Source organism: Prosopis cineraria, unplaced genomic scaffold, assembly GCF_029017545.1.
Source record: "Prosopis cineraria cultivar Desert tree isolate PC_DT_omini unplaced genomic scaffold, ASM2901754v1 PC2, whole genome shotgun sequence".
In the NCBI taxonomy this organism is placed as follows: domain Eukaryota; kingdom Viridiplantae; phylum Streptophyta; class Magnoliopsida; order Fabales; family Fabaceae; genus Prosopis; species Prosopis cineraria.
In genome coordinates, this window is record NW_026555333.1 from 6,527,565 (window position 1) to 6,542,065 (window position 14,501).

General features: G+C 38.3%; 1 protein-coding gene across 1 annotated transcript; it reads right to left on the reverse strand.

Annotated features, from left to right (window-relative positions):
* Positions 1-840: 840 nt before the first annotated feature.
* On the reverse strand, positions 841-14,068 carry LOC129302052 (trans-Golgi network-localized SYP41-interacting protein 1-like). The gene is given in 11 exon segments (XM_054940713.1): positions 841-1,569; positions 1,664-1,745; positions 1,856-1,997; positions 2,579-3,267; positions 3,370-4,237; positions 4,715-9,243; positions 9,585-10,076; positions 10,079-10,852; positions 11,026-11,848; positions 13,353-13,495; positions 13,905-14,068. Coding segments are annotated over 10 exon segments (8,553 nt in total). The 5' UTR covers positions 13,404-13,495; positions 13,905-14,068; the 3' UTR covers positions 841-1,466.
* Positions 14,069-14,501: the final 433 nt, after the last annotated feature.

Genomic DNA, 14,501 nt, shown 5'->3' on the forward strand with positions numbered 1-14,501 from the left:
GTCTCAAAAGCAGCAGAAAAAAGATTGATCTGATTCATGACCCACTGGGAGTAAAAGGCATTCTGGTGGGATTCTCATGGACAAAAACGATTGTAGTTAATCTAATAATGATCGAGTGACATTATTTCTCCAGCCCAAACTAATGAAAAGTTATTTATAAATTTAAGAAAAGTTAATTGTAAATTGAAAATACTTTTTTAAAAAAGTTGCTGATTATTTTTTATTTTTTCACGAAACTTGAAAGAATTACTACGTTACTATGTGAGACACTCTTAAACAGATGAATTCCTGTCCGCAAAGAGGGCATGATTAGCTAAAAAATTTGCTTTTATGTGCATTTTTTTAAATTTTAAAAAATGTATATCTTAATTTGTTCTCCAATCACATTTTATAATAATAAAAATATTAATATTAAATATTAGAAATTTCTAAAAAATTCAAACTACTAAAAGATATGAGTGTGCGTGAATAAATATTTGTTGACTTTTTTCCGTTATCTAATTTCATGGAAACCCCATCAACCCAAACATATTGGCTTCTGGGTCTGTCACAGCTCGACATACTGTTACAATTGCGCGTGTACGTCACAGCTCGACATATTGGAATTGGAAGGGGCTTAGCCGAAAGTCCTAATCATTTTTTTACGTTTTTTTTTTCAAGCACAAGTTAAATCCTTTGCAACCGATAAAATACCAAAAGCAACAATTCAAGACTAGAGGTAACTTTGCAACCTGAAACATCTCTGCGGTTAACTCACCGAAACACCCCAAAATATGAACTCTCTCCAATAAATGAAGTCAGACGCTGAACCACTACTTCGAACACTAGAGGTATGTCATGTATCATGGCCAATAAAAGTCATGTGATTCTTGAATAACATGCGAAATTTTCACCGCCAAGTTATGGTCATTCAATACAAAAAGAATGGTGAACTCTGAAATTTCTTATCGCTATCCAGATGAATGGAGAAAAAGATGTCGGAGTACAAAAAGAATTACCTCCCATACCTATCTAGTCCTCCTACAAGATGTCTGAAGAATATTAAATGGTAAAGGGACCCTGGCCGGCTGGCCCCAAGTATTGTTTTCTCTTGTCTTTCGAAAGCCTAAATACAACAGGTCCTTGACAACCCACTGGGGTTTGTGAAGAATGCTCTTCATTTTTCTAATTTTCTCTCTTCAGCCTTAGAACGCACTGATTTGTTACTGTTCTTCACTGTAATCTTTTCTATTGACCACTACTGTATCTACTTTCATTTCATCAACAATCATATGTAAGTCATAAGATGAAGAACAAAAGGGAAGGGAGATACTCTACGACTAAACCTTTTCCTTTTGCTAGTTTAAGCATAGCTAACGGCCCCCAATTTATGGTTTAGAACCTCGTACCTCCTCTCGTTTCTGGCTTTAGATTGTATGAAGTAGGCCATTAGCCAAGTCTGACTCAAGCTTCCAAATCAGAGCTTCTCAAACTACAGAAAAAGCAAGTAATAAGTGCACTATGGCCCAGTAAATTATAATTCCCAGTCGCAAGGTCGGCTGTCTCATCAAAGTTCGATCACACGAAACCCTGCAAGAATATGGGAATCCAGATCGCATCATGCAATTCATCAAATTTAAAGAATCTTGATCAAAATAAAGCAGAAAGGGATGGGCGTGCCCACCACAAGCCATCAATCATGTCACTCAAAGGCCTTGTAAATCTTGGAACAATTCTTGAAGAAGTAAGTGACTTGAAACCATGGACTGTAGAAAGAAAGGAAACCAGAAAGAGAATTAAGTAAAAAAAAAAAAAAAACCAATATAAAGGACATTTAAGTTGACGAATCACCTAACGGTATTTGGTGTAGAATTACCTTTGTCGTCATCTTCATCATCTATCCTACCAGTACTGCCAGGGTCTCCATCTACAGCAATGGCAAAATGATCGTTATTGCCTTTGCGCAAACTACGAACCTGAGGTGTCACAGAAGTCACTGCTGCTGCCCACTTGTCAATCTGCGCATAGAAGCCAATAAACTTAATCCCTTAATGTCAAATCAAACAAAAACCCCCAACCAAATGAGTCATATTCATAATTGCATCAATGTCAATGAGGAAAACTACAAAATCTTTTCATTGCCATTCACATGCGTAAGCGATATTTTCCCCCTCAAACAGGAATAATTAACCATATCATATTTAATCAATTATGAAACGGCGCATAAGAGAAGGAAACGCCAAAAGGAATCTAAAACTCTACCTGAAAACTTATTATCAAACAGTTAAGGATACCTCAAGCATAAAATCCAATTTTTTCCAATCATATTTGATTATGGTCACCATGTGATCTGGATTCTGAATCTAAAGCAGTTAAAAAATTGGTAGTTTAAAGGTTTGACTATACAAACTAGTTATCATGTTAAGTTTGACGAACAAGTCTAGGATGAAACATCACCGGTGTCAATATTCCTTTAAAACTATCCACACAAGTGCAGAGGAGACAGTTACCACAGATTACCTATGGGAATGCTAATTATTGATCTCCAAATTCCTTTTCAATGCAAAACTAAAAGAACAACAAAAAATGATTGACTTACCACTGGTTCAACCTCCAAAATTCCTGCGGCTGAGCTTGTGCTAGGTCCCCTTCCAGACTCTTCCACATCTTCAAGCAAATTCAATTGTGATTCTTTTTCATGCAAAGACATCTCAAGAGCTTCTGCTTTACGTGTCAACTCATCCACCTTTCTCCTTTTTTCCTCTAGCAATGCACCCTTGCTTTCTGCATCCGCTCTCAAACCCTCCAATTCTGATAATATAGAAATGAGCTTCTTATGAAGCATTTCTTTATATTCACCAACAAGACTGTCACTTTTCACATCAGGATGCAAATCAAGCATCCCCTCTCGAGATACCATCATGTCAATCCACATCAAGAACTCAAGAATCTCATCTGAACTTCTCTTGTTCATTTGTGATGCAAGAAGAATGTCGTTGGTGCATCTTGTGACCTCTTGCCTTAAGAAAGAGATCTCAGCATCTCGTTCTTGTAATTGGGACTGCAACTTCTCAACCTCAGCAAGGAGACTTGCGGAAAGATGGTGAAGCTCGTCAAACTTGCTTATGGTGACGGAATGCTTTTTCATAAGTTTACCACGTGAGGCTTCAAGCTTCTCAATCTCCAGATTCTTCTGCTCACATAGATTTTCAAGTTCCTCACTCTTTTTCATCAACTCTTGCATTTGCATCTCTTCCTCATCAAGCGCGTGCATTAGTGCCTCTATTTCTGCAATAAACAGTAATAGAAACATTAAAAGTCTATCATGCAATTAAATTTTAAAAGCTTACTTATTAAAGGGGAAAAGAAAAAAGCAAGTAAATAGCAGACCTTGGTCTTTGGCAGAAACCAAATCAGTCAGAGATCCGATTTTCTCCTCTAACTCAGCTGCAGCCAACTGCGTCTCTTGCATCTTGTTCATTTTCTGCTCTAAAATCTTCCTTTCAGCCTCAACCTTTTCCACTTGTTTTTCCAAAATATTCTCTCGAATCCTAGAATCTTGAAGTTCTTGAGTGCAACTCTTTGTGGCAGATTCAGCATCCTTAATCTGATTTACAAGCTCCAAACAGATCCTCTCCCTTTGAACATCCTTCTCTTGGAGCTCTCTCTGCAAATTTGTTATGGCAGCCTTCATCTCCTTTTGGTTTGCATCTAGAAAGTCTGATTTTACAGTAGCAAATTCTTTTGCAGCCAATACCAATCTATCTGCTACAGTCTTAATATATTTTTCAGACATCAACTGAACCTGGCTGCTGAAAGGTTCTCCACCATCAATGAATGATGGTCCTTTCAAATTAGCTCCTAAACCTGAAGATGCTACCTTGTTTCCAACAAGTTCATCTTTTCCACGTTCAATTACAATAACTGAATTGGTACATGCTTCATAAAGGTAGCCAGTGTTCTCACATAAGGCGGCAAGTTCCCTGTCTTTTCTACTAATTTTGTTCTTCAAGGCTTCGCATGACTCTCTTTGGGAAGTCATTTCCCTTTGAATAGTCACCATTAGATTAGAAAGAGCTTTTTCTCGCTCCTGTGTTAAACTTAAGTGCCTGTTTAAGCTTTCCTTAAGAGAAGTGACATCCACTAAGAAGTCATGCAGCCGATGCCCAAGAAGATGACATATTTCAATTATGGTAGTATCATCAACACGATCAACTTTGTCAAAATTCAACCAAGAATCCACAGATATAGCTCTCTTCTGGAGAAGGATCACAGGTAAACGAAAAGAGAGAATTGATTATATGCCCGATCAATATAGGTAGAAGCAATTAATCTATTGAAGAAAAGAGATAAAATGTCACAAACCAGACACCACAGAGGAAACAAATCAAATAAGCAACCTCTTTTTTGTTTTTATTTATTTATTTATTGAAGAAAGGATGATTTATATTTTGGACCATAGAGAGTACTCATCAAAATTTCATCCTAAGCTAATAGTTACAAAACAAAATGCCTGCAGTGCACAGTTTGTTCCAGCTCAAAAGGTTCATATACTTAGAAGTAGCATGTTTAAATACCTCAGGATGCAATAGCAGACATAGGCAACGTCAAGTCAAGCATCCCCACCCCCTATGCATGGCATGTTCGATTTCTCATTCTTGTAAATTGTAATATACCACATGGAAGACATTTAACATAGAATAAAAATTAATGAGCATTCATACAATACTAATACCTTATTGTCAATTGACATGGGTAAATTGCCATCGCTAGCTCTGTTGACAGGTGAATCAACCACATTTGCAGCATTGTCGTCACTCATGCAGGACTTGAGAGCAGCCTCCATTTTTTGAGAAGACTCTGAGTCCATGAAAAGCATATTAGCCAATAACTCGCCAATTTCACCAAAGCTTGTGTGGAGTTGGTTCATCCTAGATATTAATGCCAAGAACTCGGAAAAATAATTGTTTCTTTCCTCTATGTGCAGAGCTGATAACTTTTCAAGAAGTGAAAGAACTTCCACTTTAGCAGCCTCAGCTGAATCCCTCTCCTTTCTGGTATCCGCAAGTTCAACAGCCACATTTGCAAGCTCCTCTTGGAAAGCATCATTCCTCTCTTGAACCTCGTTCAATTCAGCCAGGAGAAGCTCTGCTGCTCTTTTAGATTTCCTAGACTCATGTTGTAAAGAAGCCACAGAAGCATGCAGATCAGAGCATAACTGCCCAACCCATTCCAACTTCTTGACAGGATCACTTGCGTCGCTGTCACCACTAACCTCAATCTCACTTAACTTGTTCAAAATCATTTTCAGCATGTATTCTCGTTCTTGCAGATGATGTTCAGTATCTGCCAAATGATTCTTTAGAAGCAAGCTCTCAGATTCTAGAGCTTCTAACCTATCTGGGTAAGTTGACAAGTCCTTGAACTTCTGTGCATACTCTGCAAGAGTTTTTTCCTGATTGCTAATCTCAGATTTCCAGCGCACCATCTCACTATTCATCTCTTCAATTGTTTCTTTTAGACTATCTCGTTGTTGTATCAATGACTTCCCTTTCCTGACTGCAACATTTAACTTCTCTCTAATAGAAGCTGACCTCTGCTCCTCCTGATTTAAAAGCTCCCGCAACTCCTCAGTTTTCTTACTCAGGGCTTCAACTTCACCAGACAAAGATATTTGACACTCCAAATTTCTCTCTCTCTCCTCCTTCACATGCATCAATTCACGTAAGGCCTCCTCAAGATCTACTCTCAAACTGACTATAACCGGGTCTTCCTTGCTATGCATATCTATGTTCCTTTCTTCATGAAGAGTTCCATCATCATTTTGTGTGTCATGCCCATCAAGTGCATCCCCATAAGTAGGTTTTGCTGACAAAAGAGCTGCATAATTTTCTACAAGCATTTTCAGTAATACTTCCAAGGAATCAATATTTGGATTACTAGAAATCAGGTTTTCCTTTTCGGATTCCTGCAAAACATCACTGATTAAATCTTGCAATTTGCTGATCTTTCCCTCAATGATGAGAATTTGTTCCTCAACAGCACTTTTCTGCTCCAATCTCTCCTCCAAGCTAGTTATTTCATGATTTAACTTTTCATTATCAAGTTCAGCTTGCTTTGAATGCATTGATAGTTTCTTGCATTCATACATCAAAGTCTCCGCTTTTTCTGAAAGATGCCCTTTCTCGGAGGTAACAGCCCTAAGGTCTGCTTGAAGAGCAGATACTCTCCGTTGAGACTCTTCCAGATCAGCATTTAGCAACCCACAATAGCTGTCATATTTTTCAATCTTCATCTGAAGTGAATCTATATGATGATTAGCCTCAACAAGAGCTCTTCCTAACCACTCAATCCTACTGTCTGTCTCCATAGATTGCAAATGCGCAGGCATATCTATCATGTCCACAAGTTCTTCCCATCTCTGAATTAATCCGTTTCTTTCCATCAACGACTGCTCCAGCATTTCATTTTGTTCAGCTAACTCAAAATACTTACTCTTTAAGTCCTCAAATTTTTTTCTTAAATCATCCACAACATCAGATTGCAGCTGACCATCTTTCCAGGCATCCGTGACAACAAAACCAGTATCCGAATATGAACCTCCTCCTGCAGTGCTTCTTTGATCCCAATCATTTAAGGGCAATGTGTTATCAGCAGCTGACCTAGCCAACCAATCAATCTTTTCAATTATATCTAGAGAATGAAATTGCTCTTGCAGATCTAAATCTTCCAAAACCTCTTCTATTCTCTGAAGAACTGAGTCTTTAAGGAGAAATGACTCTCTCAAGGCATTAGCTGAATGACGAATATATGACAGTTCCGATTCCAGAGCCTCTGCACGCTCACCAGCCTCCGCATAGGTCTTAAGTTTTGTTTCAACCTCGTGGATTCTAACATCTTTCAACTGTAACTCCTGTGAGCATCTCTCCAATTCACTGGAAGTCTCAGCCAGGGACTGTTTGAGGCCATCTCGCTGTACAACCAGCCCTTTCCCCTTGGCAACAGCAATGCTAAGCTTCTCCCGAATAGAAGACACCCGCCGTTCTGACTCATCAAGTTCCATTGTTCTCTCATATAATTGAGAACAAGTAGCAATAAGAGCTTTCTCCGCATCACGTAAGCTTTCTTTGAGAATAAGGATTTCATTTTCATGCTCAAGATGTAAAGCATAAAAAAAATGGATCTTTGCTTGTAATTCAGTCAGTTCCAGCATCTTAGATTCATAGTCTTCCTTAGTTATGCGTGCCTGCCTGTCAGCCTCTTGAATTTTGTGAACAAGACCAGACACCAAAGATGTGAGGTGAAGGAGGGGTTGCCTATTTATTTTGGCATCAGTATCTTCTACATCCAGCACACCTTCAACATCTTCAATTAATGTACCGACAACACCTAAACCAACACACTTAACGCTCAATTCCTCCAATTCTTTTTCCCTGTGACTTAATTCTGACTTCATCACCTTACAAACAGACTCAAGTTCAAGCTTTTCCATCAGCATACCCTTAAGAGATCGCATCATGGCCTCATAGCTGGCATAGTTCAGTGGATCAGGCAATGCATCACTTGGTATATCAACCATCCTTTCATCTAACGGCCCAACATGGTTGAGAACAAGTTCCCCCAAGTCACTGTAAATCTTATGCAATATACCAACTGCTGAATTATTCTTCTCAAGCAGATCATCACATTTGGCACTCACTTCTCTGAAAGAGGTACGCACCATATCATGTTCTGTATAAGTAGCTTCAAGCTTCTTCTTAAGATCAACAATCAATTCAGTGGCTGCATTAACAGAAACTACAAGATGATGATTGATATCCAAACCATCAAGGGAGCCGACTGATGTGTTTATTGAGAAAGCTTCCCCAACTGATTCATCCAGTTTCCTAATTGCTTCAACAATCTCAGCAATAGTAGTATTCCAACCTCGCTCAAGAAACATTGCCCTATCTGTCACCTCCTTTTGCAAATTTTCAAGGTGAATACCAATAAAAGAAGCCATCTCATTTGAACTTTTTTGCAAATCATTTATTTCAGTGATCAAATCTCCAATTTTTGACTCGCAATTTCCAAGCTTTCCACAGAGTTCAACGTTTTTGGCTTTGAGAAGGACATCTTCTTGCTTTAAAGCTTCAAAGAGTTTTTCAAGATGGCATTTACCTTCTTGTATGTCTACCAAAAGTTGCGTGGAAACTTCATATTGAACAGTAAGTTCGATGTTGGATGCTTCCAAATTCAAGCAGCGCTGATTCAATGTTTCGAGGAGATCTTGGAGTTCTCTGCACCTGACTTCACCACTCTTCCTACCATCTTGCTCCTCCTTAAACAATGCACCAGCATTCTGAACATCCAACCTCCACATCGTAAGTGATGCTCTCAAGTCTCCAATTTTCCCTTTGGTGGACATAAATGGATCAGGTGGTATCTGACATTCATTGGAAACATTTTCCTCTACCTCAAGCTCATTATTTTGTGATTTTGATTCAAACGCCTTGATCAATTTTGAAACCCCAGCTGAGGAAAGTTTACCAGGAGACTTGCCAAGGGATACTGAATGAGAATGCAATTGATCAATTGCCTTTTCAAGTTTCTCCAAAATATTCTCCATCTCATCCAGACGCATATTCAAAGCAACAAAACCAAGAGAGTTATAAAATTCTTCATGTTCAAGTGGATTCAATGGTGGCTGCCCAGGATCCCCTTTTCCATCTCGCTCCAGATGGAAAGGCAAGGAATCATTTGTAAATTTCGTTTGATGGTTCTCACTTCTTTGCCTTGCTATCTGTGTTTGACTATGGAGCTCCTCAAATTCAGATAGCAATTGGCTGTATTTGTTGCCAATTTCTTCTGTGTTAGCCTTATGCACATCCAAAGTGCTTTTCAGAAAGAAGTTCTCCTTGGTGACTTGTTCAAGTTGCAGTCTGGCCTCTTTAAGTTCAAATTGGCACTTCATTTGTTTCCCAGTCTCTATAGATAATTGCTCTTGAAGAACAACAATTTGAGATGAAACGCTTAGATTCTCAAGAATAGCAGCTTGTTCATACTCTTCAAGCATTTTAATCTGAGCAACTGACAATGCAAGGCTCCCGTGCAAATTGGAATTTTCTACCTGCAGACTTGCCACCAAATCTTTACTTTCAACCAACTCCATCAATAGCCTATCAATTTCACGGGAGAGATGCTGAAGTTTGGCTTCAATCTTATTCTTCTCTTCAGTCACCAAGGACAATGCCCCATTTAGGTTTAAATTATCAGCTTTTAGTCCTTCCACTGAACTCTCAATATAAGCTAATTCTGTCGACAGTTTCTTACTTTCACAAAGATGATAATCATTTTCCACTGCAAGTTTCTTTTTCTCTTCAAGCATTGACGCAACCAATTCATTCATTTCCTTATTTTCTGCCTGTAAAGCTGAGACCAAACCTTTGCAGTCAGCCAGCTCTGTAGAAAAACCCAGAGCATCGTTTTGAGACATTTCATAACTATTCTGCAACTCAAGTACTCTAGCCTGAAGTTCTTCAATCTTACCCTTGGCAGAAACATATTGTTTTGCAGTCCATCATTCTTGCTGGTAGAAAGTGCTAATTCTGTTGACAGCTTCTGACTTTCACATAGATGAAACTCCTTTTCTTCCACAAGTTTCTTTTTCTCTTCAATCATTAATGCAACTGATTCATTCATGTCCTTGTTTTCTGCACGTAAAGCTATGATCAAGCCTCTACAGTCAGCCAGCTCTCTAGACAAATCAAGTGAATCTTTTTGAGACAATTCATAACAATTCTGCAACTCAAGTACTCTAGCAGATAGCACTTCAATCTCTACCTCAGCAGAAACATATTTGCTCTGCAAGTCTACATTCTTGTTGGCAATATCATGCAGTTCAACACGACAATTTGAAAGTTCTTCAGCAAGAAGTTGATTCTCCTTACGAACTTCACTACATGAAGCACGAAACTCAGATAGTTCATTAGTCAACTGATAACACTGGTTGTCAGACTCCAGTTGTTGCTCCAACTGTTCAGTCAATTGCAAATTGAATAAATCTTTCATAAAAACTGCAAGAAATAACTCTTCTTTGAGTTTCTTGAATTCTTCAAAAAACTATGATCAGGTAGAATTAAACTACTGAATATAGGATCTGCATTAGAGACTGTCCTACTTGAGTTAAGCAGAAAGTTATATTCTTCTTCACTAAGTCCCCTTATAAGTTCTGTCAGCTGCAAGAAATTGATTGAGCTCACATCACATATTGGAGAGACAATCGATGGTCTGGTCAAATTTGTTCCTTGATCTCCCATTGGCAATCTGTGGCTTTTATCCACGTATACAGACTGATCAGGAGAATATTGCTGGTCAAGCCTCTCATCTAGTCCCCTTTCCTCTTCACTAGAAACTACTTTCTTACTCACATCACTGGAAGGAAGAAGCATTCGCAGTCCAACACGAGAATTTTGCAGGTCAAGGCCCTCCAGAAGACTCCTCTCCTCTCCACTAAGAACCACTTCTTTCCTACTCTGATCATCACTGGACTGAAAAGGCACTAGTCTAAGAGGTGAAACTGGCGGTGCCTCCCCTTCCAGATTTCTCATGACATGTCCAGCAATTGCAATTTTATTGTCCTTCCCTTTAGCAGAAGCTGAACGCTTATTGGATGTGACATCCTCGAGAGATGAAGATACTTCAACTGCCTCGCCAATTTGGGCTGCTTCATGAGATGCCTCCTCTATTCTATTGTCGTCCAAAGCAAATCTTGAAACAGACTGTGCATTCTCACCAACCTCAGACAAAGTGAGATTCTTTTGGCTATCAATCTCCATATCACTGCTTTGACTAGATTGCTTCTTATCCAGACCATCAGCTTCCTGCATTGCCCCTACCCAGCAACAAATGGGAATATAATTATACATCAAATTATACATCCGTATACCCATCCTTCCCAGTTAATTCCCCCATATCAAAACAAAGTTAAAGCCTAAAATTAATGAGGTAAAAAAGAGAGGAGCACAACCTACATCTGTTACCTGATCTTCCATTACATTCGTCAACGATGTACTAGGAATATCTCATATACATGCAAAGACTCCTGCTTATCTTCACCCTCAATTTCAACACTAAAAGCCTTGTCCGCTGTAGAGGTTACTGGAGCAGGTACCGACATGATGTCAACAGTTGTGGGCATATGATCATCCATTGTTACACCTTTCACCATTTCAGTGCCAACATCTTGAGTACTTTCACCTCCATTTTTAACTGACTCGGATGTATTAGGAATATCCTCTGATAAAAGTAAGGATTCCTCTGCATCTCTGCACTCTCTTTCAACTCTAGAAGACTTTCCCGCTGCAGTGGTTACTGGAGCAGGTACAGGCAACGTGTCAACAGGACTTGGCATATGGTCAAGCGTTGTTCCATCTTCAGAAACAGGACCATGAAAAGTTCCCAGAGGCACGTCTTCCAACATGTCAATACCAACATCCTTGATGCTTTCCTCTTCATTTTGGACTAACATCGCAGAATCATGTTCATCCACTACCTGAGCCTGGAGTGCTAACTCAGTAGTAGTAGCCAGTTGCAATTGAACACCTGTGTCATTATCAGTTGCTGATGATGAATTAACAGATGGAGCACTGAAGTCAAGAGTGAACGACTCCGCCAAAGACTCTGATTCTGAAACCTCTTTGATACAGAAATTGGAATCTGCATTACTTTCAACGTTACCATCGGTAACCTGAGATGATGTTGTTGACATAGGGCCACCAGGAGCTTCTTCAGCGTCAGGCTCATGTTTCCCAGCTTTAACAGATTTTTTTGAAGATTTTCCGTGACCACTTCCCCCTTTACTGTCCTTCTTCTGACGAAATTGCTGAAACTGAAGGAAAAAATAACAATAAAAATTCAAATTATAGGACAGCGAATGTTCACCTCTATTCTTTACATCTGCAGTCAAGGAATCATGGGAAAGAGGAGAAAATATATACTTATACTTTCATATCCCATGAAAATAATGTTTAAGCACGAACAGCTGAATGAAGTTCATCATCATCATTATCATTATTATTTTTTTTCAAGAGTAATAATTTGGTAATCCATACAAAACTCGAATGCTATGAGCCTATGACATTCACGGAATAAAAGTTCAAGCTATTAATTAAAATGATCATTGACGAGGTTTTAAAGCTTCTGTAACCATTTAATCAATACTATTGGAAGTATCTTTTACCCCCCAAAAAAAAAAAAACTGAACCTATCAATTTGATATAAAATTTTTTTTTTTTCAAATTTTGCGCAGTTTACAGGCTGATTTTTTTAAAACAAGCAGATTGATTGATAACAAGCCCCAATTTTCAACTTTGGGCTAACTTCTAGAATTGAAAAATGTCCCTTCAAGTTAGGCCAATGACTTCTCTCCACTAAATGGACGCTCCACTGTAATAATATTATAGCAATTCAATTGAATTTGATAATTTTTGAAAGTATAAATTAATTAGCATCCTTCAATTTTGATTTAAAGGTTCAAAAGTACAGAAAATACATTGTAATGAAAAACAAGATTTCTAAATTAGCATCACCCTTCAGAATAAAGTTCTTTTGTCCAATTCAACTATAGATCCCACTTAAGAACCTTTCATTTGTCAAGTGGCAGGCCCCCATTAGCCGGCAACTAAATATGAGTGGTTAAATCATGAAAATAAGGGCTGCATGGCAATGAGATGCCTAGCCCTAGGGCCTGGATCCCTAACCTCCCCAATAGGAACCCTGAACACATTTTGACAATCATGAAATGAACTCCTATCAAATTTTGCGACACAGATCAGTTCAATTGTGACAGAACCTTCCAATCCTGCATTTTCCAATGATTCGAAAGCCAAATGGAACTTTTGAGGGTTAGAAGTCAGAGCTCAGCTCATAGAATAGTTGGGGGGTGGCATACTACTTGACAATTGACAATTGAAAGAGCGCAAGTTCCATATTTAACAGGATACTGAACCAAAAGGATCTATGTCCTCAAGCGTCATAGTTCAAGGGGCATGTTGCGCCATTTTCAAGGGTTAAGAAAGAGAGTTGGCAAATGACCCGAAGTTAAAGAATGATAGTTGCGTTTCTCCTATCAATAAATCGAATGCTTCTATCAAGCTTGAGTTAAGCTCTAATATAATATTCAGCAGAGCAGATATGTTAGTCAAATTGGTTAGATGAAATGCAGAAAAATATTACACGGGAAATAGAGTTAGAGTGTCATTTAAACAGATATCCATATGATTGTAAATAAGCCATAGTTAAATTTAAATATATACTGGTTCTTTTGAATGAAAATTTTCATGTTCTTAGAGGATAATTGAAAATACTTGAAAGTAAATAAGCAGTGGATAGACCTTTTTTCTTCCCGCAGCGAGTAGATCGGTACGGCCCTTGCTCTTGTCCATCCGAATCCGATCCACCCCGTTGTTTCCCCCCACCGTTACTGAGACAATCACCTCAGCTGAGTCCCTGTCACCATTGTTATACTCCTCTTAGGCTGCACCATGAAAAATAACTGAGATTTATTACCACTGACATAATAATCAAAATCAAGAACACCCCCGCTAGTTGACAACCAGGGGAAATACATTGCGAAATTCACGATTCCACACAAAGTGAATATTTTAAAAAAAAAAAGAAAAGAAAAGAAAAGAGCGGCCAATATTTCAGATGCATAGGCGGCCAATATTTTCAATTCCCTATGGTATTTGAGCATTTTCCACTCGACCAAACAGAACAGTGCCTGCTGATTTGAAATTCTTGAGAACGAGAATCCAGGAAAAGAGCGGGAATTTCCGACCGTCGTATTGAGTTTTCTCAAAGACTGGATCAAACAAGAGAAGCGAAAAACCAATTTAAAAAAAAAAATTAATAACAAGGTGGGAATGCACGGAAGAGAGGAGTACCTTGACTGGAAGCTAGGCTATGGAACGACGGCTTAGGAGATGACATCCGAAATGCTAAAAGCGATGCTGCAGTTTCCAATAGGATTCAGAACTTCCTGTGATGGGAAGAGGCGTTTCTGAGATCTAACTCCAGCGTTATTTTCTCCGCTGGGAAATTGCGGTATGAAGGAACATCAAACGTAAATTCCATGAATCTAATAATTCTGATATTTAAAAAAAAAAAGGAAAAGGAAAATGTAAAGGAAAAGGAAGATAAAACAAAAAATGAATACGGTTTGTACGTTAGGTTCTGTTTGCGCGAGTCCTGTTTTCTTTCGCCCGGTGCTTTATTTCAAGCTTTTAAAGTTTCATCAACGTGCGCCAAAATGAAATGGATCTTGCATCCTCGATCCTTCTATTCAAAATATCGATCAACGTTTCATATTATTAGAAAAAAAATTCTTTATTAGTGAAATGCTCTTATTACTAATGATATACTCCTTCCATTTTTATTTATAAAATAAAATTATTACTTTTAATTTATTTTTTATATAAACAAAATCACATTTTTAATAAACATTTGTTACAAATTTTTTTAAATTATCTTTCATAATTTTA